Here is a 25,748-nt window from a genome sequence, read left to right on the forward strand (position 1 = left end):
TCCAGGGACGCCGGCGACGCAAAATCTTGTTGGTTTAAAAGCAAAAGTTAAAAGCAGCTGTAGGTCCTAACGCATGCCCTGAAAATGCTTCCTTTTGAGGCTTTACAGTTGGTCTACCTTGTCCGCTGTCCGGGCTTTACCAACATCCAGTGCCTGATGCTTAAGGTGAATCCCCTTCTCATCCAGCCAACTCAATCTAGTAACTTTCTCTTTGTTAAGCTAAAGGGGTGACTTGATCCCAGTCTATAAATACCTATGCGGGGAACAAATATTTAACAGTGGGCTCTTTGGTCTAGCAGACAAAGGTCTAACGCGATCCAATGGCTGGAAGTTGAAGCTAGACAACTTGAGATTGGAAATCAGGCATAAATTTTTAACAGCGAGAGTAGTTGACCCTTGGGATATTGTTCCAATGGTGGTCGTGGATTCTCCATCACTGACCATGTTTATATCAAGACTAGATGTTTTTCTGAAAGCTCTGCTCTAGGAATTATTTTGGGACAGGTCTCTGGCCGGTGTTATCCAGAGGTCAAACTAGGTGATCACAATGGTCCCTTTTAGCCTTGGAATCTGAATTGCACAATACCGTACGTGGGGGAAACGGGGAAGAAAAGTGAATTCATCTCTCCCACCTGAGGTCTGATTTGCACCAACATAACTGGTCATAAAGCTGTCCAGATGCAATAGTTGACTCTCTCTGATCTCCTGTGGCGATGAGTTCCGCAGGTGGGCTTTCCGTTGGGCTCAAGATATAGCCTGTTGCATGTTTGGATGTGTAATCGTCCCACCTGTCTGCTGTTGTAAAGCAAGAGAGGCCTTAGACCTGGTTATAGAACAACGCAGGCTGTGCTCCGGGGTGGCCAATCTTTCTTAATCGATCTCGTATTTCTTTTTCCTTGCAGGGATCTCCAAGGCAGTCTGCTTAGAGGAGAGCCCTGCAAAAGGATCTAGACGGAGAAAGATCTTTTGGGACAGTCCCCCCATGTGATCCCAGCTTCACTGGCAGCAGGATTTGCATTCCAGGTCGTGCCCTCCTCCACCCCCGGGCCAAACCGTAGGATTTAAAGCTGAAACCATGTGAGGGGGTTTCCCTTGCTCCCCCCTCTCCCCTGACCCCCTTCCCTCCCCTCCCCCAGCCTTGGGCGTGCTGCTGCCGAGCCGCGTTGACGCGCCTGCCACCATGATGTTCCGGGATCAGGTGGGAATCCTGGCCGGCTGGTTCAAAGGCTGGAATGAATGCGAGCAGACGGTGGCTCTGCTCTCCCTTCTCAAGCGCGTCACTCGCACCCAAGCCCGCTTCCTGCAGCTGTGCCTGGAGCACTCGCTGGCCGACTGCACCGAGATCCACATCGTGGAGTCGGAGGCCAACAGCGCAGGTAAGTTGGGCGCAGCTTTGGGACGCGGCTGCTGTCGGTCCGGTGGAGCCGTTTGCCCCCCAGTCTGAGGTGGAGCAGGCTGAGATTAGCATCAGGAACGGGGTGGGTTTAGATCAGCGTAGTTTAATCTGACTCTCCCCTCTCTGAACTCTAAAATGAGTCCATTGTTGTGATATGCGAGACTAACCATCTCTGAAATGCAGCCATGTCTGGGGCGAGACAGGGCAGCTGACAACAGCCTTGCACCAATGCTATACAGAGGTTTAGGGTGGAAAAGGAGGCATGCTATATCCATTAGGATTGTAAACCTCTTGGGTCAGGGGACCGTCTTTTTTGTGTGTTTGTGTAGCAAACTGGGGCTCCTAGGTGCTACTGTAATACACCTGTACAGCCCCTAGCGTAATGGGCTCCCGGTTGATGGCTGGGCACAACTGTCATACAAATGATGGTAATTTAGACTCTGTTAATCATCCTACACCAAAGATTGAAATAGACAATTGGTTTATATAATCCAGCCCACCGGGAATCAGGGCAGCGTGCTTCCTAAGTACAATCCTCTCTCTGACCTAGTTCTAAACGTTCCAGGAGCCGGGGCTCCTTTTTCCATGGGCGGAGAATGTTCCCCAGCTTCAACTCAGCCTCTGTTCCCCTCTACTCCATTTCATCCCCTTTCTTCCTGGTCCCACCCCCAGCCACTCTCCCGCCTTTGCTATTCACATTCTTCGGATTCTTGGAGAGCAATTGCAGTGTATTGGAACTACTTAACTCTCCTCCCTGGTAGCAGCGTGTGTCTCTTTGCACTTGGTCACTTAAGCATCTCCGAAGCACAGAAGTTTAAAGCTCTTTCAGGGTAGATCTGGCCTTAATGCAGATTTACTTGTAGGGTGATGCAGCGTTACTCAGCCTTCAGGCTGGCGACCCCTTATTCGAAGGCAAACATTTTCCTGAGCCTCTGATGCTTACTATAAAAGAATAAAATATATGTAACAATCAGTGATAATGCTAAGCCTGTATAACTTTTTTGTGTGTTTCGAGAGGTTGGTCGAAGAATGCTTGACCATGAAAAGGTCAGGATGTGCCAGAAATGGGGGAGTGAGATTTTCCTTGCTTTAGATTGTAATAAAACTTTTCAGCATCTCGTAACCCCCTTGAAAGTTGTGGCCTTCCTGGTTGAGAGATGCCTGGTCTAAAGTCTTGTAGGCATCCATGTTCTCCCTCCTCCTCCCCCTCCCCCCCCCGCAACTATGTTGGGGGGTGGGGAATAAACGTGAGGAAATCAAACTGTCTTAATCAAACTGGGGCAAATCTCAACGTGGACACTTAAGGCGTGTCTACATGGGGACCCTCAGGAAAATTAATCTGAATTAACCAAAAGGTGTAAATTTAGTGCCATCACTTTAGACCACTGGGTGGACACTCCCATTGTAAATTAAAGTGGCCTTAATTTGATTCAGTTTAATTCACTATGGAAGTGAATTATGAGAGTGAGGTTTTGGAATTGAATTAAACTCATCTGAATTAAGGCCACTTTCATTCTTAATGAGTGCATCCACACGGGGTTTAGTGTAGTTTAACTAATCCACTTTGAATTTACGTGTCTAGCCAACTTGGATTAATTTTCCCGAGTGTCCCCTTGTAGACAAGCTCTTATTTCATTTTAAGCTCTGCTCACACAGAGATTTTTGTTTGTGTCACTGTCATTTAGGAGTGTGATTGTCTTGTTGTAGGTCGTCTTTTTACATCAATGTAGTTCCATGGAGGCAGTCCCTAGAATAGATGTTGTTATACTGGTCTCTAACTGGTATAGCATATTCCCATATGGAAAGCAGAATGAGCTATAGGGAGAACCCTGTTAAATTCAGAGTCCATTGTAGTCAGTTTCACAGTCATAGGATTTTAAAAATTGTAAATTTCATGATTTCAGATATTTAAATCTGAAATTTTATGGTGTTGTAACTGCAGGGGTCCTGACCTAACTGGGAACGCAGCAGCGCAGAAGTAAGGGTAGCATGGTATGGTATGGTATGATATTACCACCCTCACTTCTGTGCTGCTGCTGGCCGGGCGCCGCCGGCAGAGCTGGGCACTTGGCCAGCAGCTGCCGCTCTCTGGCCACCCAGCTCTGGGCGGCAATACCACGACCCCTCTACAATAACCTTGCATCTTCCCCCCCCCCATATGACCCTCTTCTGGCTCGGGACCCCCAGTTTGAGAAATGTTGGTCTCCCGCGTAAAATCTGTATGATGTAGGGTAAAAGCACACAAAAGACCAGCTTTCACGGGGGAGACCAGATTTCATGGTCCGTGACACGTTTTTCACGGCCGTGAATTTGGTAGGGTCCTAGCTATAGGCCAGGTCTGCTCTACAGACATCTGCCAGCCTAGCTACATCAGTAAGGGTTGCGAAGAGGTATGATCCCCGACCAACCTAGCTTTTGTCACCAAAAGCCCCAAAGTAGATGTAGCTAGACCAGTAAAACTGCGTTTTTGTACCAGTGTAAGATGCACTTACACTAGGACCGCTTTACTGCTTTAGCTAGGCCAGCAAAGCACCCCTAACACACATCTGGCCACAGTGATATTAAAAACATGGATAACTGCATCCGTCTGCGGGGAGGCAGGGGTGTCTTTGTGTGTACCACTGTCATTATACTGGCATATTTAAAGTGTGTGCAGACAAGCTCCAAGACACCTTAATGAGCCCATGCTTGTGTAGCTGGTCCTAGCAAAGCGACTTAATATTGCAACTAAGTGCTCTAAGGGCTTGTCTGCACTTCAAATCTGTGGGTGAGGGTGGTGACAGTAATCGCCTTAGTGCAGGCGCAGTTACACCAGCGTAAGGGGCTTTTCTTCCAATACAGCTGCTTCTGCTTTGCCAAAGCAAGGTACGCTATACCAGGAGAACTCCTCCTAGGGTGGGGGGTTGTGTTTTTGCCACTCAGACTGGTAGCAATGGGGTGGAATCTGCCCTTTACATATCCTGGGGTGTAGATATGAAGCAGGGGTGTGGCCAACCTTCTGACCCTGTGAGCCACATGCAGTAATCTTCAGAAGGTTGAGAGCCACAAGACGTGCACAGCCTGTCCTGCCGGGTGGCACCTGCTGGGGCTAAAGCCCTGAGCCCCCCCTCCCTGCAGGGCAGAAGCCCCAAGCTCCCTCCCTAGTCTAGTAGATGGAGAATGGGGGGGTGGAGGAGGGAATGGGGGGCTCCATGGGTTGTACTTTAACTGTAAAGGGGCCTCGGTTTGGCCATGCCTAATATAAAGTGTCAGCAAGACCCAACGTTTTTTCAGTCTTAATTTTGTGGCTACCTTGGTTTAAAGCTTTTCTGTGTGTGTGATTTTATTTTTTATGAATTTTCCTAAAGAAACAATCAAACAACTACAAAAAGGTCAAGAACTTGCGGCTTGTATGTGTTACCAGATCCTGCCCCTGTCACAGGCTAGCCAATACGATGATGCCGATAGGTGACTTTACAACTTGTCAGAGCTGCAAGACCAGACAATGCAAAATCAGACAATATTACGCAGACGTAACCTGCTAGGGTGAGAGAGACAGTAAAAAGACACACAAATAGGCAACAAAGGGAAGGGGGGGGGGGTGTTGAAGAGGGAGGGGAAAAAGCAGAGGTCAGATGAATGGCAGTCCGGTATTATTTGAGCTATCTCCGCATTCTTGATCCAAACGAATCAAGAAACAGGGTCATAAGAACGGCCAGACTGGGTCAGACCGAAGGTCCATCTAGCCCAGTATCCTGTCTTCCGACAGTGGCCAATGGCAGGTGCTTCAGAGGGAATGATCAGAACAGGGAATCATCAAGTGATCCATCCCCTGTCACCCATTCCCAGCTGCTGGCAAACAGAGGCTAGGCACATCAAATTTCTTTGACTTTCTATCATTTCTCTCTACGTCGTTAAGCTGTTCTTTAACTCAATTCCGCCCCCGAAATCAGCACTAGCAAAACTCTTTAGACAGTTCAACATTGTTTCTGTCTAGCTGAAGCAAACTACGTAATGCCGGCCATGGATGCATCATGGGAAAGCTTCTCAGCCAAAAGTAATTAGCCATTTCCCCTCTTTGGTAGCCAGTTTTCAAAGCAAAGTAAAACTTGACCGTCTAAGGGGCCTCTTGTGTTGTTCCTGAAAGGGAATGATCTGAATTGAAAGGACCGTTGGATTTAAAAACAAGTAATGAGTGAACTGTAAAAAGCATGTTGCTTTTGAGCTGGGAAGAAGTGTCCGATTCGGAATGGGTCAGGCCTCAGAACAGACTAGATTTTGAAAAAGAATTCCACCTATTCGGCTTTTTTAAAGCAAGAGCTCTTGATTCAGCTAAAATTCCCCCTCTCGCTTGTGCCACGCTTCAGCTCGCATGTGAATTTTAACAGCCTTGTTCCAGAATTCCCCCATGAGGCGATTTGAGATTGGAAACGTGGCAAACCCTGTGCCGCATGGCACCCTTTTAGCCCCCAGCTGTTCTCTGTGGGTGAGGATGGTCCTTGGTCCCTCGATGAAGTAGCAAAGCAAATCTTGTCAAGTTTGCGCAGGGCCTGCTGGCAGCTTGCAGGAGACACTCGCTGAATCGTTGGCCTCAGCCTCTGCGGCCTGGCCTTTCCCTAAGCCTTAATTTCCAGGTTAAAAATAGCGCTGTGTGTGTGTGATGGGAGATGCCCCAGAGGTAACCGCTCTGTCCTTTCCAAGTGTGTCTCCTGCTCCCTGGCTGAGATTGCGTGCTCTGCTAGGGGCAGGCAGGGATGGGTCATAGCCCAGATTGGAGTGTCAGACGGGTGCTTGTTTCTACAGTCGCTCTGGCGATGTGTGGATCCCCCTAAATAAACCACGAAGGCGATAGATTCCAGTTCCATTAATTGGACCACCCATCCTCCGGGGACTCGGGACTTAGGCCGAGCCAGTGCTTTTCATCCCGAGATCTGTAAGCGCCCTGCAAACGTATGGCTATACCTGTTTTACAGATGGGGAAACTGAGGTGCGGGGCGAGGCAGTGACTTACCCTAGCGCTCTCAGCAAATCGGTGGAAGAGCTAGGAATAGAACCCAGGAGTCCTGCCCCTCCAGGCATGTGTCATGCCCACACTGTCTCCCTTGCAGGGGACTCTCAAGAGCGGAGTAGCAGCACAAGATGTGGAAGGGGTCCTTGTGCAGGGCACTCCTCTGTGCAGCAGGCCCGTTCTTCCACAGGTGTGGGAAGGATCTTTCCCTAGGAGGCCAAGAGGAAACAGCGGGTAGGAGCTAAGATTTAAAGAATTAAGATTGCCGGGCCTGCATGTGCCGCTCAATGTAGCTTCCCTTGGCAGAGGGTATCTTCCATCCGACAGGCACGCGGTGAGCAGACCCTGCCCTTCCGGGGCTGTGGGCCCCCCTGCGCAGTTGGTGGGTAGCTCCAGGCCTGTAACTGTAACCTTTGGGCGTCTGCCCGTGGTGATGGCAGCGTGTACTGGAATCTGTCTGCTCTGACTTTGTAGGGAAAGTTTCTCCTGAAGCCTCCCGTCCCCTCTCTCCGGCAGTGAATGTTCTTCAGCGCTAGGGGGGGCGTTGAAGTCGCTATTAAAGAACAAGAGATCCCAGTTCTGCAGCCTGCGCTGCCAGGGAAGAGTTGGCTAGAGCTTCAAGCATCCAAATGCATTCCCCATGGTGTTGGGGAAACCGAGGCAGGGCAGGAAAGTGACCCCTCCACCCTCAGGCTATACACGGTCGGTTAGTAGCAGAGCTGGGATTAGCCCTGAGGTAGTGTTGAGGGAGCTGCACAGACTGCGCCAACAGCACCACCAATGCAGCTGCTTCTGGGGTGGAGAGCAACGCGGACCAACAGTGGAGGTGGGAGAGGAAATTTTGCCTCAGGAGACCAGGGCAAAGCCCCTGCTCCCTCAGAAAGTTCCCAAGGAGATATTCATGTCCATGCAGAGTGGATAGGACCTTGGATCTCCTCTGACCCGAGACACTCTCACCCATCTTCCTGGAACGCTAGGGCACTATCTCTGAAGGCTGAGGGGGCTTGGTCATCTCTGTTGAGAGTTTGAACCCATGGCTGTTCCAAAGAGCCGGTAGCACCTGCTTGAGTTAAGCTTGGGTCTAGCTGACCGTTGACCAGCTGACTTTCAGAGCTCCAAAATCCGCAGGCTGACTCGGATGGTCTTGAAACTTTCTGTGCCTCATGGGGGTACGGCGTAGCGTGACCGAGTCAAACCTGAGGTGGTTTGAGCGTGGGGTGCCTGAGATACAGCCCCCTCCCTTACAATTTTTCTTGCATGAGATCAACATTTGACATAAGAACGGCCTAGTATCCTGTCTTCCGACAGTGGCCAACACCAGGTACTTCATAGATTCTAGGACTGGAAGGAACCTCGAGAGGTCATCGAGTCCAGTCCCCTGCCCGCATGGCAGGACCAAATACTGTCTAGACCATCCCTGATAGACATTTATCTAACCTACTCTTAAATATCTCCAGAGATGGAGATTCCACAACCTCCCTAGGCAATTTATTCCAGTGTTTAACCACCCTGACAGTTAGGAACTTTTTCCTAATGTCCAACCTAGACCTCCCTTGCTGCAGTTTAAGCCCATTGCTTCTTGTTCTATCCTCAGAGGCTAAGGTGAACAAGTTTTCTCCCTCCTCCTTATGACACCCTTTGTCAGAGCAGACAGATTTCAGAGGGAATGAACAGAACAGGGCAGTTTAGAGTGATTCATCCCCTGTCGTCCACCCTGTTTCTGGCAGTTTAGGGACACCCGGAGCATGGGGTTGTGTCCCTGAGCATCTTGTCTAATAGCCATTGATGGACCGATCCTCCAGGAACTTATCTAGTTCTTTTTTGAACCCGGTTATTCTTTTGGCCTTCACAACATCCCCTGGCAAGGAGTTCCACAGGTTGACTGTGTGCTCGGTGAAGACCTGCTTCCTTTTGTTTGTTTTTAAACCTGCTGCCTGTTAATTTCATCTGGTGAAATTAATAACGGTTCTTGGGACTTTGGTTTGAACCCCAGGCGTGAGCAAACAGAGGCGCCAAGTTCCTGGCGGGTGCTTGACCCCTGCTCCACCCCAGGCCCTGCCCCTACTCCACCCCTTCCCCCAAGCCCCCACTCCTGCCCCCTCCCCCCCACTGCATCCTGCATGCCACTGAACAGCTGATCACAGCTGGCAGGAGACCTTGGGGGGGGAGGAGCTGATTAGTGGGGCTGCCAGTGGGTGCTTAGCACCCACAATTCTTTTTCAGCCCCGGAGCACCCATGGAGTCGGTGCCTATGGTTCAAACTATGGCGCTGATCCTCCCTGAACCGATATCATCTGTTTAGGATTTTATTCCACTGCACACTGAGGTTGGGGTAGCTGGCAAAGGAGAGGAAGGATAAATCCAATGGTTAGGCACTAACCTAAGACTTGGAGACCTAGGTTCAATTCCCAGCTCTGCCACAAACTCCCCGGGCAAGTGACTTTGCCGCTGGCTGCCTCAGTTTCCCCATCTGTGCAATGTTGACAGTAGCCCTTCTCTGCCCCACTAAAGATTTTGAGGCGCTCGGATACAGGAGGCCAGATAAGGACTTAGGACTCGCTCTGGTTCACAAGCCCTTATGCTATGTCTGCTGGCTGTGCACGTGGTGATTTCCCAATAACTGTACGGTTATTTACCTAATCCCTAAACGGTTGAGAAAGCTCTCTGCCAGGCTCCCCGTCCCTCAACTTCCCCCCCATACGCCCATAACAAATACGTCCGCTTCAGCGTGGAGCACCCTCTCCCTTCAAAGGCCTCTTTTACCCTCCCCGCCCAGATCGATTCCGGTCTTTAAGTTTCGCGCGCTGTCCGGGGGAAGGGAGTTCAAATCAGAGCTGTCCCGTTAGTTTTGGGCAGAGTGAGCTGGAGAGTTCAGCAGGGAGAGGTGGCATGGCCTAGTGGATAGAGCACTGGAGTTTAATCGCAGGTCTGATGAGCCCAGCTCTGCCGCTGACCTTGGTTAAGTCGCTGCCTTCCCCGTGCCTCGGTTTCCCCAGCTATAAAATGGGAGAAATGAGACCACATTTGCCAAGTGCTTGGAGCTCTCTTTGTTGCTGGAAGTGGTGACATTTTGGGGGACACACAGACTGATCGCCTGGATTGCTTGAGCTCACCGTGTCTGGGGTCGGGGTGTCCATTCCAGGTGGCTGGTTCTGGTAAGCCCCCTTGGTCACCCCACGCTGTGGCTTTCGGTAGGATACAAATCTCCCTGCCTGAAGCTGTTGCTAGTGTTCCTACACACCTCTTCACTAGCTGTCTTGTTCCTCCCCAGAAGTGGCTGCATTGATTTCTCTGTGGCGAAAGTGCCTGGAGGAAGGAGCAGGCTCCTGTTTGTTCCGGTTCTTCACCCCCTCTGCTCTCTCTCCCCCAAACAGCTGTCATCAGCCAATGGCACCAGGAATCGAAGGACAAGGTGGTCTCCCTGCTCCTGTCTCACCTGCCCCTGCTGCAGCCTGGCAACACAGAAGCCAAGTCCGAATACATGAAGCTATTGCAGAAGGTCCTGGCCTACTCCATCGAGAGCAACCTGTTCATCGAGGAAAGCCGGCAGCTGCTGTCCTACGCCCTCATCCACCCGGCCACCACGCTGGACGATCGCAACTCCCTGGCCCTGTGGCTCAACCACCTCGAGGAACGCCTGTCTAGCGGCTACTCCGGCCAGGGCAGGGGCCGGCCCGACACTGCCTACCACTCGCGCCAGGGCTCGGATGAGTGGCAGGGCCCGGGGGACTCGGGCATGGGGGAGCTGGGACACGGCTGGCAGGAGAAGCTGCCCCGCGAAAACGGACACTTGCCTTTCCACTCCTCCAGCTCGGTGCCCTCGGCCATCAACAGCATCGGAAGCAACGCAAATGCAGGTACGGGGCGGGGCCAGGATGGGGCGTGGGCAGTAGGTAGGCGCTTGGAGGCCAATATAATCTTATTGCCAGTCCGAGTTGGTCTAGCTTCAACATCCAGCCATTGGATCGTGTTTGACCTTTCTCTGCGAACTTGAAGACCCCATGATCGAATGTTTGTTCCCCACGTAGGTACTTAGTCTGGGATCAAGTCATCTCTTAACCTTTTCCTTAAGCTGCGTAGATTGAGTCTCACTCTGATTAGAAAACATGCCTTATTCTCATGGCTGCCTTCTGTAGAGCTCAAAATACTTGACAGAGGTGCGGTGTCCCAACCTTGTTTTACCCATTGGGGAAACTGAGGCACAGAGCGGGTGAAGCCACTTGCCTGTGGCTAGTCAGCAGGAGAGAGGGGAACAGAACCCAGGAGTTCGGAGTCCCTATCAGCTGAGCCGTGCTTCCTCCTCGGACTCCGCGCCTGCTTCTTGATGGGCCCCAGAAGAAAATATTTTGAGGCCCAAGCAGCGGGGGGGGTTGGAGGGATGGCAGTGTGTCCAGGTGGGTGGTCTGTGGTGTTTGGGGGCAAAGGGAGGTGGGGACGATGACAGATCAAATCTAAGCTCTGACATTGGGGGACAGGTCAGCGCCCCGTGGCTCAGTGCCTCAGTTTCCCCATCTATAAAATGGGGCTGATAATATTGGTTGCCCCTCCATCCCAAGGGGCATTAGTTTGCACGGTGCTTTGGGCCTGCAAAGTGCTTGGAGTCCAACGTGCCATGGCGGCTGGGGGTGTGCTTACACGTACGTACAGATGCCACGGTGACTGGTGAGGTAAATGAAGCTTGAAGACGGTCAGAGGAGTGTCAGGATGGGCGGCTGGGGGTGTCAATTTTGGAGGTGACCTACTGAACCCCACCCAGTGGCGTAGCCAGGTGGAGGGAACAGGGGGCACGATCCAAAAAAGAAAAAAAGGCGTCACCCGCTGTGGCGCTTTTACTCACCTGGCGGCGCTCCGGGTCTTCGGCAGCGGGCCCTTCACTCACTCCGGGTGTCTTCGGTGGCACTGAAGGACCCGCCGCCGAAATGCCACGAAGACCCGCAGAGCGTGCCGCCGAAGACCCGGCGCGCCGCCGGGTGAGTAAAAGTGCCGCAGCGGCTGTCACTTTTTTTTTTTTTTTTGATCGCTCCCCCTGTCCCCTCCGGGTGAGTAAAAATTTAAAAGGCGCCAAGAAATTGACAAGGTGCCACTTGTGCTCAGTGGGGGAGCGGCCGCTGCCCCGCTCCCCCCCCTAGCTACGCTACTGACCCCACCACCTCCCAATAACTGCCTCTCCTTCTATTAAAGAAACAGGAGTTGTTATTATTAAAGCTAATCAAATGCAGTCGTTCCTTCTAGACACTTTTTCCTTCCCTTCCGTCTCCTCCTGTCCCATTGGGGCGGTTCCGGGTGGATTTCCCTCCCTGCAGCCCCCAGCGCTCCGGTGGCTGTGGGGGGAGTGGGAGGGGAGAAAACGTGTGTTCTCTTCGCACCAAAACAGGAATAACACGAATCAAAACGGAGGCAGCTAAACTTGACTTACCAGCGTCCCCTTTAACTTGAAAGCCGCCTCTGAGGGTGTGCCCAGGGTTTGTACAGTTCAGGGGGAAAACCAACTGTATCCCAGAGCGGCGCTTAGACCTGGCCGTAGCTGTAACGTACAGCCTGGGTCCCTTGGCCGAACCGGGCTCTGCCTTGCTCATGTGCCATCCCCCTGCTTGGCGTTGGCTAGCTCCTTGGCAGTCCCCACAGGGGCACTCGGGATAGTGGGAGATCCGTAGCGAGGGAGGGGGAGAGAGCGGTGGCAGGGGCTGGAGGGTACCTGCCTCTTTTCACTGCCGCCAAATACAGCAGGGAGACAAGACGGGGGTTGAACTGCTCCCCGGCTGCTTCACGGTGCTGGGGAAGCAGACGGAGCAGTGCAGACAGAACCCCCCAGCCCAGACTGACCCTCCTAAGCCCTTTGCTGCTGTTCGTCCCTCTGCACGGGTGACTGGCAAAAGGAGCGTGGTCACGTGGCTAGTTCCCCGATCGGTGTGGGTTTGGTTCTCACTTGCACTGTCAATCCTCTGCATGCCCTGGAGCAGGGGGCTTCCCGGAGAGGGGTCCCGACTCCTGCTGGTCAGTTGCATCAAGGCCCTTGGATGAAATGCACCATAGCCGTGCAGAGAATTCTGCCCATGTGGGTCTGGGGGAGCCTCGCTGGGGGGGCAGGGCCCATTCTGGGGCCATATCCTGAATGGGGAGAGGAGGAGCCCAGCTAAAAACCACTTTCCGAGCGCCAGGCCCTGAGGCATCAGCTGCCTTGAGTTGTAGGTGGCTGATCTCTCCTCTCTCCGTCCGTGTCTCTCTTCCCTTCCCCCCCCCCCCCCCCCCCCCGCCCAGAGGCGCGAGGCTCATCCTCCCTGGTCGATCTGTAGGATGGGAGATCCAGCCCCGATGTCGTCATGCTAATTCTCTGCCCTTCCCTTCCAGCTCTGCCCTGCCAAATCCACCCCAGCCCGCTCAAGCGCTCCATGTCCCTCATCCCCACCAGCCCGCAGGCCCCCGGCGAGTGGATGAGCCCCGACGAGCTTTGCGCCCGGCAGGCGTTCATCCCGGGGGACCATGCGCCCCTGTCCCCCCAGAGCAGCGTGGCCTCCTCGGGCAGCGAACAGACGGAGGAGCAGATGGGCAGCCGAAACAGCTTCCAGGAGGATGGCAGTGGCATGAAAGGTACGGCTGGGGGGAGGCGCTCTGCCGGCCAACCCCGGAAATGCTGGATCAGACCCCCGCCTGTGCAGCCCTAACCGGGGGGATTTGACCAGGGCTGCTAGGCCGGGGGCTGGAGGGAACATGGGCAGTGGTGAGCAAGGGGGATGAGCCTTTCCTATGTCTGTGACGGGTAGAGCCCTGCGCGGATACAAACGTGGATCCACGTCCGATCCGCAGCGGCCAGGATCAACCCGCGATCTGCTAGCTGTCTTTTACCTGTATCCAACCCCGCAGCGGCAAGCCGTCTCACAAGGGCTAGTGAGGGAGGCGGAGGGGTCTTGCAGGGAAGAGGCGGGGTGGGGTCTCAAGAAGGGGCAGCGCAGAGGGGGAGTCGGGGGGGCCACATCAGGTGCTGCTCCCGGAGGATCACAAGCGACGGCACACGGCAGCAGTGGTGAGGGGGAGGGGTTGGGCACCAGGTCCAATCCCAGGAGCCGGCGGGCTGGGACTGGGAGCGTGTCCAGTGCTGCCAGGCCAGGCCGTGGTGGGGGACGCTGACGCTGCCCGAGGGGCCCGAGCTGCTGGACAGGAAGCGGCACGGCGAGCGGGTGCTGGACCGCCCCGACGCCGACCTGCCGCTGGCCCCAAGCACACTGCACCCCCCCGGGCTGCCGGACACCGCAGGACAGGTGCCACCAGTGAGTAGAGCCCTCACGGTTGTATCTGCATCCAATCCACTATCTGCAAAAATGGTCCATGGATTTTCAGGGCTCTAATGATGGGAATCCTGCTGTGGGTATCAGCCAGCCTTGGTCGAATGCCCTTCCAATACCCTCTCTTACACACGCCCCTTGTCACCTGAGAAGGCCCTGCCTTGAAAGGGGAATGTTCCTGTGGCTCTGGGGAGCCCCAGAGTGGCCGGTGCGTAACGCCGGCCGTCCCGGGAGCTGCGGACGCTTCCCCAGGCCTGGCCGGTGAGTGGCGGCTTGGGTCACACTAAAGGGCCGGTCTCTCCCGTCTCCGCAGACGTCCCCTCGTGGCTGAAGAGCCTTCGTCTGCACAAGTACGCAGCCCTCTTCTCCCAGATGACGTACGAAGAGATGATGACCCTCACGGAGCAGCATCTGGAGTCCCAGGTGAGGAGGGGACAGCAGGGTCCCAGCCTCCACTCGCCCGTGCGCTTCCTGGGGGCAGCAGCCACCTTGCGGGTCCCGGGCAGGGGGACTGTGGTGTCGTAGGACAGGCGTCTTCCACAGACTTAGGGGGCCGCTCCGGCCCCCGCCAGCTGGGAAGGGGCTCTCAGGACTGCATAAACGTATGGACACCCATCACTGTCCCCACAGCTCCTGATTTGATCCAATCACTAAATTCCAGGGGCTTCTCTGGATACCTCCAGCCCAGAGCCCGAAATTCCCACCTACCCGTGGGGCAAATGCCACGGAAGAGCCCTGAGTTCCTGTCAGGCAGGGGGCACCTGCGGCTGTGACCTGTTCCCAGGGCGTGTCTCTGAGTCTGTCAGGGGCTGCGTCCGTGGCTGTCACCTTAGCTCCCACGTCTCTTCCTTCCTGCACAGAACGTGACCAAAGGAGCCAGACACAAAATTGCCCTGAGCATCCAGAAGCTGCGGGAGAGGCAGAGTGTTCTCAAGTCTCTGGAGAAGGTAAAAGACCCACCGGCTTCCCCTGCGAGGTCTGAGCCGGAGGCCTCGAGGTCAAGGCACCCAGCCCCGGGGTTGATTCCTGACGCTTCCTTAGGCCCCTCGAATCTCCCACCTGTAAAACGGGGGTCGCAGTCCTTGCTTAGGCTGTGAGCGCCTTGGGATCTGTGCCTCTCGGTCAGGGCCTGCATTGCACCTGGTGCAAAGGGGGCGGCGCAGCCCTGATCTCGGTCATGGCCCCTAGGTGCTACTGGAATTCACGTAGTGGCAGATCGCACATCTGAACCGCAGCCGGGGGAGTTTGCTTCGAGGCTGCTGGCGTTAAAACCCAAGATCTCGGGGCAGGTGCCGTGCAGGGCAAACAGGATCGTGTGGCTGCGAGTCCTAAATTACCTGCCACACAGGGCTGCTGGGACTCGAACCCGTGATCTCCGGTGCTCTGAACCTGATGCTTGGACCACTGCGCCCCTTGGTCCTTTTTTGAGACGTGGGGCTGCCCTTAATTTTTCATGGCATCTTCCCCACCCCCTTTGCCCTTTCTCCCACCCCCTTTCCCTGGCCCCTCCGCAGGACATCCTAGAAGGAGGGAACCTGTGGAACGCGCTCCAGGAGCTCCAGCAGATAATCATCACGCCCATCAAAGCATACAGCTCCCTCCAGGCCATGGCCACGCCCAAGGAGGGGCAGCAGGCGGTGCCTGAGCGCCACGGAGCCCCCAGGCCGGGCCTGGACAAAGCCACCAACGGGGCAGAGGACAAGGAGCCTGCAGTGGACGGCTTCCCATCCCAGACGGCCTCCCCCTGCGACGGGGAGTCGGCCACGGCACCCATCGCGGAAGGGGACATCCCGGGGCAGTTCACCCGGGTGATGGGGAAAGGTAAGGGCGTCCCCGTGCCCGGCATCCGGTCCGGAGGGCACTGCCTTTCCCCCAGGGGCATTCAGGGAGCCCGGGGTGGGGGTCCTGGGGCATTAGAGGGAGCGCTACTGCTTCTCTCCCGGATGGGGGCGGTACAGATTCGGGGGCATGCCCTCGTGTTGGCATGTGTGGCTGGGGCTGACTGACGTCTCCAGCCCTGTTTCAGGCGGATGGGTCCCACTGACTCCCGCTTGGCGGGGCAGGGAAGCTGGATGACTTATCCCCTCTGTCGTGGGAGGGGGCGGGAGCTGGGCTCAGGACACCTGGGTTCTCTAGCAGGTAAACAAAACGAAGCGCGGGAGGAAGGTTGGCTGTGTGTGTTAGGCATAGGACACCTGGGTTCTCTTCCTGGCTCTGGGTGGTCAGGAATCCTGGCTTCTATTCCTGGCTGGGGGAGGGGGATGCGGTCTAGTGGTGAAAGCAGAGGGGGGTTGGGAGTTGGGACTCCTGGGTTCTATTCCTGGCTGGGGGAGGGAAGTGGGGATTGAGTGGTTAGAGCAGTGGTGGGACTGGGCAGGATTCCTGGGTTCTTTCCAGCCCTGCTGCTTGCTCACCACTTGTCCTTGGGTGAGTCCCTTTTCCTGTGAGCTGCAGCATCCCCTTTCTGCTGACCCACCTCCGGGGGGACATGATTTTTATAATTTAATTTAATTTAATTTTAATTTAATTATTTAATTTTTTTAAAATTTAATTAATGGAGATATCCTATCTCCTAGAACTGGAAGGGACCTTGAAAGGTCATCAAGTCCAACCCCCTGCCTTCACTAGCAGGACCAAGTACTGATTTTGCCCCAGATCCCTAAGTGGCCCCCTCAAGGATTGAACTCACAACCCTGGGTTTAGCAGGCCAATGCTCAAACCACTGAGCTATCCCTCCCCCCATGCTGAGCATTGGGCGGGGGGCGGAGGGGAGAGGCTCTGGAAGGGCCTGGGGAGTAACCCCTCTGCTCCCCTCGCAGTGTGCACGCAGCTGCTCGTCTCCCGGCCTGACGAGGAAAACATCACCAGTTACCTCCAGCTCATAGAGAAGTGCCTGACTCACGAGGTATCGTCTGCATGGAAACCTCCCTCTGATCCCGGGGGCGGGGGCTGCTGGCTCCCCTCAGGACTCCTGGGTTCTTCTCCGCCGTGCCCAGCAGGCCAGGCCCCAGGGCTGTTGAACTGATCCAAGCGGGTCATTTAAGGACCTTCCCCCGCCTCCACACACACACACACACACACACACACACCTGCTTTGGGCTGGATGTGTGCTCGAATCCCTCCGCTCTCTGTAGCAAAGTGCCCCGTTCTGTGCCCCTCCTCCCTGCGGCTGCTCCCGCCCCCTCCTTATGCCCCAGCGCCAGCCCAGCGTCCTGACGGCGCTGTCCCTGTGCGCCGCAGGCATTCACGGAGACGCAGAAGAAGAGGCTGTTGTCCTGGAAGCAGCAGGTGCTGAAGCTGTTGCGAGCGTTCCCCCGGAAGGCCGTGCTCGACATGCAAGGGTACCGCCAGCAGAAAGGGTAGGTTTGCAGGGCTCAGCTGTGGAATGGCGTGAAGGCTGGGAGTACGGGGGGGGGGGGGAAACAGAGCTGAATAACACCCCCTGGGTGATCTGGCTAGACAATATGGCCCAGTGGATCGGGCTCTACGGAACCTGGATTCTGGTCCCAGCTCTGCCTTGATGTGTGACTTAGGCTGCCTCAATTTCCCCAATCGCAGTTGCAAGGTGGAACCAATAAATAAATTGTAGGTGTGGGGGGGTCCCCAGCGGTGCCTGGAGCCACTTGGCTCCTAGATCGCTAGGATCTAATGGCTGTGGAAGGGAGGCAGCAGGACCTAGCGGTTAGAGCATGGACGGGGACTAGGAGTTGGGACTCCCAGGTTCTAGCCCCAGCTCTCTGGGGTCATCGCTGTGGGCAGGTCGCTGCCTGTCTTGATTCCAGCCCTTCCTCGCCGCCGAGGGGGGGCTGGGGAGCTGGTCGGTCGCTCCCAGGGGCACAGAAGCAACACGCCTCGCGTTACGAAATCCCCCATCCTCCCACATGCTCCTGCTCTGCGGCCTTCCCCCTGACGAGCCCAGGGAGGAGCAGGCGCTGGGATCCCGGCCGACAGGGCTGGCTGGGGGTGGGGGTGTCTCCGAAATCCCAGAGGGGGGGGCAGGCTCATGCGAGTTTTGAAGCCCTGCTCTGTGCGCTGCCCCCCAGTCCAGGCTGAGCGGCTTGGGTCACCTGTCAGGCATCCCCGGCTGTCTCTTCCTGTCCCCGTCTCTGGGAGCGGGGACGCCCTTGACCGCTAGTGGCCAGCTGGGATCCATCCACATGTCAGCTGCGACCCAGGCCTGTGGGAAGCCCGTTTAGTTTGTGCCCCTCCTACTGGGGGGGAGCGGAGGGGGGTTAAGGCCGGTTCCAAGGGGCAATCCGTCTCTGCGCAGGCCAGATTTTCAAGTGGCGGGTGGGGGAGGCCACTTGAGCTGCATTTAAAGGACCCCTATTTTCACAAGGGCGGGAGGGTGCTAAGCACCACCGGAAAACCAGCCGCACCCTCTAGGCTTCCCTGGTGGGGCCCCCACCTGGCAACACATCACAGATCACTTGGCCCAGGGGTGTCTAACGCCCTGAGATGCTCAGATGTGTGGGCTGCTGTGGGAGGGGGCGCTCCAAAGACCTGTCCCACGTGAAATTGGGGCGGGGGGTGTGTCAATCCAGCAGCAGGTAGCTAGCTTCTCTGGTGACTTCAGAACAGTCCTTTATTTATTTTCGCCTTCTCCCCTCCCCCAGGTGGGCCTTTGGTTCCAACTCTCTCCCCATAGCTGGATCTGTGGGGGTGGGCGTCGCGCGCAGAGGGCAGCGGCCGTTCCAGATGCCCCCTCGAGCCATGCCCCCGAGCCGCCTCGGGCTGCTGAGTCCGGCGGGGATTGGAGGGGTCTTGCCCCGGCATGCACTTACCAGCCCCATCGGGAGCCAGGGACGACAGGTGAGTCCGGCGGGGCGGGAGGTGTCGCTCCGGCCGCGGGTGTGGGCCGGTTTCTCTAACCGGACTCCCTCGTGGCTCTGGCTGACGCCCCAGCTGAGCCGAAGGGGATTTTACAATGAACGGGAGCAGCGGGTGCCAGCCTAGAAGGGCTCGTTTGTCTAGGTCAGCAGGTTGTAGAGAGAAATGTCTAGGGCCATGAACACAGGGCTGGGAGGGGAGAGGGGTCCACTGGAGAGGGCTGGGAGCCAGGACTCCTAGGTTCAATCCCCAGCTCTGGGAGGGGAGTGGGGTCTAGTGGTTGGAGCAGGCAGGGCTGGGAGTCAGGACTCCTGGGTTCTATCCCTGGTTCTGGGAGGGGAGTGCGGGCTAGTGGTTAGAGCAGGGGGCTGAGAGCCAGGACTCCTGGGTTCTAGTCCCAGACCAGCCATTAGATTCTCCGTCATAGTCTCTCCGTGCCTCAGTTTCTCCATGTTACTCTGGGGTTAATAGATCTGCCCTGCCTGCCAGGGGGCATGTGAGGACAAATACATTAAAGATTGTGAGGCGCTTGTGTATTACGGTGACCAGATAGGTATCTTGAATGGAACTGGGAGCTAGGACTCCTGGGTTCTATCCCCAGTGCTAGTGGTTAGAGCAGGGCGGGCCTGGGGGAGGGAGGATTTCTGAGCCCCATTCCTGGCCGTAGGAAAGGAGTGGGATCTAGTGGCTAGAGCAGGATAAATTGATGGGGCCCCCCCCTCTTTTTTTAAATGAATTTCTGCTCTCCAAATGGCCTGGTGGGGCTCTCTGTTTGGGAGAGGGAGGGTTAAGAGCTGCTCTGTGAGGTCGGAAAGCTGGGATTGCAGAATCGAGCTGGGCTCTCCCCTTGCAGTGTTATCTCCCCGCCCCTGTGGGGGGCGCCAGGGCCTTGTGACTGGCTCGGGCACGGGAGCCCGGCCCCCTCTCCCAGCGTAGCGTTAGCCCGCTGTTCCTTCCAGGGGAGCGTGACTCAGAGCCACGCCGATCCTTTGCTGCTATTGAACGTTGCCTCTGGATCCCCCATGTGCCAGGCTGGCGCTGGTGAGCCTGGGGGATCCAGCTGCTCTGGGCCAGGCTCCTGCAACCTCTCTCCCGGTCTTTCCCCTCTGTCCGCAGAATCTGTGGTTCGCCAATCCCGGGGGCAGCAACAGCATGCCGGGCCAGAACCGCAGCTCGGTCCAGCGCACCCATTCGCTACCCGTCCACACGTCGCCGCAGGCCATCATCATGTTCCCCCAGGGTGAGTAGCCAGGTGGCTCGCCCGGTACCGGCCCTTGGCAGACTCAGGACAGGAGTTGTTCTTGGAGAGACTGTTCTGCCCAGCTGAGGCCGGTGGGAGGCCGTCTGCTGCCAACTCGCTCTCCTCCTCCTCCTCTCCGGCTGTTTGGGCTGTGGGGGGGAAGCCTGTCGTGCTCCTCCCCAGAGCAGGCTGCACGTGTTGGCAAGCAGTGTCCATCTGCTGCAAGTCAGGACTCCTGGGTTCTATCCCTGGTTCTGGGAGGGGAGTGGGGTCTAGTGGGTTAGTGCAGTGGGGGCTGGGAGCCAGGACTCCTGGGTTCTATTCCCGGCCCAGTCATTGGATTCTCCATCACTGACCATTTTTCAGTGGAGAAGGTGGCAGCACACGGGTTAATAAGGGGATGAGGCTCGAAGCTGCCACCTTGCCGGGTGGGCCGGGGCGGTCACATGAATGCTGCATGAATCCAGTTTCCATTGCCCACCAGGGAGTGTGGGGGCACCTGGCTAATCCCCTTCCTCCGCCCCCCCTGTAGATTGCCAGATCCCCGGAACAGACCTGGAGATCAACCCCACGCTGGAGTCGCTGTGCCTGAGCATGACGGAGCACGCGCTGGGCGGTGAGATGCGGGGTCAGCCCCGGGAGGGGAGCGTGTTAAAGGGCGATACAACCCAGCAGGTCCCCGGGAGACCGAGATGGGGCCCAAACCCTCCCCTTGACCCCGCCCTAGGGTGGGCGACTCTCTCTCAGCCCTAGATCGCAGCCAGACGCATGGGGCTCACGTATCTATCGGTGACCTTGTCTGCAGTGGGGTGCCTGTGGCGGAACCCAGCACGCAGCTGGGTGTAGTCGGCAGCAAAACCCTGGGCCCGAGACCTCCCGCTACTCTTGGCATTTGGGGGGGCCCGGTGAATTCCTGGCTTCTTTCTTGCGCCTGGAGCCACCGCCAGGCACGCAGAATCACTGGCCCCTTATGAACGCCCTTGGCCCGAACCCGGCCACGGGACGACGACTCGTCCCCTTCTGCCTCAACACTGAACGCTCTCCGGTCCTGTTTTCTCTCCTAACAGATGGCACCGACAAGACCTCCACCATTTGACCAGCCTCGGGGATCCGTGGTTCCTGAGACGCTTTAGGGGGTTCTCTTTATTTTTTGGGGGGGTGCTTAAAGGGGTGGTTGAATCTTCCACCCCACTCCCCCTCCCGCCCTCCCCCAGCGTTTGCCATCAACTCCGCCACGGTGGGGGGGTTGGAAGAAGCTCTCACTACAAACTTACCATCTTATATGTTCTAATATTTTTCTACTTTATTATTACTTTAACTATGGTTTAATACTGAGCTGCATCCTGTAACTCCCAGGGTAACGAAGCCAGAAGCAGCAGGATCTTGGGTCACGCATGTGTGTGTGTGTGTCCTCCCGCCCCCCTCTTCACCCCCCCCCCCCCCCGCCCATCCTTTCTCAGCATGGGGAAAAAGCTCCTGAGAGGGAGAAGGGGAGATAAAGCGCATCTCTGATTCACTTTCCTCCCCACCCCAACCCCGGGGCAGTACGGCCGCTCTTGGCCGATGCCGGTTGCCACGAAAGGCACCGGGGGGCTAACCTGGCGAGCTGGTTTCTTCTGGGTTAGCCCCCCCACCTGCTTTTCGCACCTGATCCCTGCGATGGGGGGAAACACCTCCACAGATGGGGGCCGAGAACTCTTCTGGAACTGTTATTAAGTGCCTGTAACTCCCCACCCCACCCCTGTGACTACTTGGGGGCGTGGCCTTTGAAGGAGGGCCACGCCCTCCCCCATAAGAGGGTGGCTGGGGGCGTGGCCTTTGAGGGGGTCCGTGCTCTCTCCCCTTGGGCAAGTGGTGGATTCAGGGAAAGGAGCCACGCCTCAGAGAAGGGGTGTTGGGCCGGGGCTGAAGAGCGGGGGTGGGGGGTGATGGGGATACCCGGGGGGGGAGAGGGGTCGGCGCATTGGAGGGTATTTAACCCTTTGGGCGTCTTCTCCTGGGGTGCATCCCCTCCGGAGGGGATTATAAAGTGCACGTGATTGGAGCATTAGAAGGTTGGTGGGTGTTGGTTTGGCTGCATCTGGGGCCCTCGAGAGTCAGCTCGGTTGACGGGTTTGCCCCCCCCCGTGTGTGCCCCCGGCAGAGGCTGGGAAGGCTCCGCCCACACAGGGCAGACCCGCCCGGATGAATTGGCGGCTCTGCCTGTGGGTCACCTCTCCCTGCCCGGAGCTCGTCTGCGTTGGCAGCGCCGTCAGGCCAAGCTCAGGCAGCCGGGTTAGAGCGCCCCTTCCTGGCCGGGGGCCGCAGTGCGGGGCTCTCACGATGCTAATGAACTGAGAAAGGGCTGTGACGCGGGGGGTTGTTTGCAAGCCCGTTTGGGGTGGTCTGGAAGACACCCCCCCCCCCCCCCGGTTTGGGGGCGGCGGGGACAGCTGTTCCGTAAATGCCTTGATGGGGGTGTGAGGGGAGATGAGGATTGAGCCCTGTGAGCTTGGGGGTGGGTGGGGGGCCTCAGGCAGGAGCGAGCCCTCCCCTAAGCCCCAAGCTTTGTGTGTGCGTGTGCATGTGTGTAAAACAAAGAAAACACTACATGGGCTGGGGGGTGGGAGGAGCCTGCAGGCAAGGGGTGTGGCTTTTACCCATCCCAACCCCCGTTTTGATTGGATTAACCTATTTTTTTTTCCTTCTGATTTGTGACTCATTTGTTTAAAAAAACAAATAGATTTAAAAGCTTCCAAATTTTCCCTCCCCCGAGCTCCGCTCCCACGAGGCACCGAAGGGTGCAGGCCCGGCTGCGGGAAAGGGGCCCCCATCTCTCCACCACCTTGCGCCGTCACTGATAACTGGGCAACGGGAGGTGCAAATGACGCCGTTTCAACGGGGGAGCGGCACTGGCGCAAAGGACTGCGCCAGGCGGAGAACCAGGGTCGCCCCGAGACTTGTGGTATCCTCAGGCGTTCAGGGGCAGCGGACGGGGAATCTGGGGTGAGGGTCACACTAGGGATTTGAGGGGGGCAGGGGAGGACTGGACTTTGCAAGAGCCCCATGGATTTATTTTGGGGGGGGGAGAGGGGAACAGGGTCCTGCCCAGACCTAGGTACAATTTTGTCTTTTCCCAGAAAGACGCCCTGGGACAAAAGTCCCTTGTCTCCCCAGATGTCTCTGCAGCGTGGGGGGAGACGCATGCCCCAAAGTAGATGACCCCCACAGGCTGAGCCCCTCCCATTGGTACAAAAGAAATTCCCACCCCACCCCCCAGACCTGTTTAAATGTTAAAGGCCTTTCCAAAGTATATACCGCATAGTAGTGTGTACACAAAACAACCCCCCCGACCTATTTCTACAGTAGAGCGACAAGGTTCCTGTTTCAGATAGAAATGTTATTTTAGATACATTTTATTATGAATAACTTTTGTTATGACTATGGCTGGTAACCATGAATACGTTATTAAAAAACAAAACGGAAAAAAAAAATTTACAAAAAAAAAAACCAAAAACCAAACCCGGCAGCCCGTGTTCGCTGGCTCTTTGTCTCGCTGCGCCCCCGCCTCTCGCTGTCTGACCGTGTGAAAGGACCTGCCCTCGAACCAAATACGAGACCTCCCCGTGGAAACCTCCCAAAACCCTCTCTGATAAAGTTGTACTTATTTTGTAACCCTGCTTTTTATTCTTGATTTGTTCGGGGGGTGAGTGTATTTCTTTACAAAGGTAAGAGCCAGGATGGGACAGCTGGCCCAGTGGTTAGAGCGGTGGTGAGCGGTGGTTTGCTACTTGGCCAGGCGGAGATCTGGGCACCATCAGGTATTTTTAAAACCAAGGTTTTGAGGCCTTCGCTAGCGGGGAGGGCGGGGCACTGATTGTGTTTTGTTCCTTCCCTATGCAGGGCAAGTGCCAGGGGAGCGGTAGGAGGGACCCAGATGTGCCACAGCTGTTTAGGTGAATCCTGTCTGGTGTGCCCGGCTTTCAATGTCCGTCCCCCCCCCCCTCCAGGGCCTGCCCCTTCATGCCAGAGGCTGTGCTGCTCTGGGACGCGTGGGCACCGCTGGGGGCCAGCTTGGCTTCCCAAATGGAGAGCCAGGGCTGGCTGCTTGAGGCGGCAGCATCATCTCTGCTCGCGTGTGAGGCGTAACTGGTTTTTTCTCCTCTCCGTGATCCCGAGCGGTTTTCTCTCTGCAATAGCTGGTGCCAGGCTTCTCTGCAGTCACCCCCAACTCTCGGCTGCTTCATCCAAACCGTCTTGGGGCAGAAAATGGGGTTTTCAACAGTGATTTCCTCCCCACCCCCTTCTAAAAGTTTGCAGGCAAAATTCAGCTTTGTGGGGTCAGAAAGGTCTGTGTTTTGGGGAGGCTCGCCTGCCATCGGCCCTGGGTGTCATCCTCCCGCTGCTGCGGGTCGCCCTTTCCCTCTGGGGCCGGGCTCTGCTGACTGAACTACATCTCCCACTGTGCACTGCTGCCAGGGACTGCGTGGTGCATTGTGGGAGATGTAGTCTGAGCCGGGGGAACAAACGGGTCCCTGAGCCTCCCCTGCAGCCTGTCGACACCAAACTTGGGGCTTTCAGCTGTTTTTTTCCAAACAGGCTATCAAATCCCCCCCCACACACACACACTCTTCTCTTCTGCAGACTAAATAACCCCAGTTCCCTCAGCCGCTTCTCGTAAGTCATGTGCCCCAACCCCCTGATCATTTTCGTTGCCCTCCGCTGGACTCTCTCCAATTTGTCCACATCCCTTCTGTAGTGGGGGGCCCAAAACTGGACCAATACTCCAGGTGTGGCCTCACCAGTGCCCAATAGAGGGGAATAATCACTGCCCTCGATCTGCTGGCAATGCTCCTACTAATGCAGCCCAATCTGCTGTTGGCCGTCTTGGCAACAAGGGCACACTGCTGACTCATATCCAGCTTCTCGTCCACTGTAATCCCCAGGTCCTTTTCTGCAGAACTGCCGCCTAGCCAGTCGGTCCCCAGCCTGTAGCAGTGCCTGGGATTCTTCCGTCCTAAGTGCAGGACTCTGGGATAGCGCCAACCAGCCTGAGTCATGTGAGCCCGTACTGCCCCTCCCCTGGCCCTGCAGGGCTGTAACCAGCCCCGCTCTCCAGTTGGAGCAGACACTCTTGTAGCAGCTGGTGGGAGCACTGGACGGGACTGATTGCACTGCCAGAGAGCTCGGCGCTTCTGAAAATCAGGGCTGTGGTTCGGCCCTTGACCACTCACTCGCTGGTCTTGGTCCAGGCCTCAGTGTCCTGCAGCCCCCGGCACCTCCCCCTTCTCTCCACAGCTCTGCCTTGGCCTTGCTCCTGTCTTTGGAAGCCGGGGGTGAGACACTTTGGAGTGAGGTCTCGGATTCTCTTTCCTGGATTGCTCTCACACACACACACCCCCGCCTGCCCCCAGGAGGCAGAACAAACCTATCCTGGGCCTGTACCGTCCCCCCATACTGCCGGCCTGGAAGTGGGGCCCAGTTTGCTGCTTGAAGTGTCCCTAAGGTGGGGGATTGTGGGGCTGCCCTGGGGGGGAAGATGGGTCCTGTCTCTCACACCCCCAGGGCTGGGTGGCTCTAGGCCACACGGCTGGAGAGCTGAGATGGTGCTTGGCTGGTTGCGGGAAAATGGAGATTTATAAACAACTCAAGGGGTGTCTCCGGAATGGGGAGACGCCCCTGCTCCCCACCCCTAGAGCAGACTGGGCATCCTACGGTCAAAATCCCCCAGACTCCAACAGCTGCAAGGGCAGGGCGGCCTATGGACCAGCTGCTGGTCTGGTGAGTCCCAGGCCGTTCACTGCCCTGGAGCTCAGTCCTGGGGTCGTCCCCTTGCCAAGGGGCCTGGTTCCCCGCTCCCGGAAGGAGGTGGTTGAGTGAAAGATGCCTGGAGGTTGGGGGCTGCTGGTGAATTAGCCCCCCAGCTAGCGCGGCTGCAGCACAGGGCCAGGCCCGCTGCTCCCAGCCATCCCTCAGAATCCACAAAGGGGACAGTTCGCCTGTTTTCTACAACCCTTTGGAGGAAGGATCTAGCTC

At 56.5% G+C, this 25,748-nt stretch overlaps 1 protein-coding gene across 2 annotated transcripts; it reads left to right on the forward strand.

The window, feature by feature from the left end:
* Positions 1–1,180: 1,180 nt before the first annotated feature.
* Positions 1,181–20,829, forward strand: SAMD4B (sterile alpha motif domain containing 4B). 2 transcript variants are annotated; one of them, XM_065420944.1, is made up of 12 exons: positions 1,181–1,376; positions 9,758–10,240; positions 12,732–12,971; positions 13,977–14,086; positions 14,524–14,610; positions 15,178–15,484; positions 16,483–16,568; positions 16,904–17,022; positions 18,280–18,475; positions 19,610–19,733; positions 20,266–20,349; positions 20,801–20,829. In XM_065420944.1, exons 1-12 carry the CDS (start codon positions 1,181–1,183, stop codon positions 20,827–20,829), a joined length of 2,061 nt encoding a protein of 686 aa, XP_065277016.1. The 2 variants fall into 2 exon arrangements, with proteins under 2 accessions (XP_065277016.1, XP_065277017.1); XM_065420945.1 differs by lacking the exons at positions 12,732–12,971; positions 20,266–20,349; positions 20,801–20,829 and having other exon boundaries at positions 19,610–19,741.
* Positions 20,830–25,748: the final 4,919 nt, after the last annotated feature.

This window comes from Emys orbicularis, chromosome 21 (genome assembly GCF_028017835.1).
Source record: "Emys orbicularis isolate rEmyOrb1 chromosome 21, rEmyOrb1.hap1, whole genome shotgun sequence".
NCBI lineage: Eukaryota > Metazoa > Chordata > Testudines > Emydidae > Emys > Emys orbicularis.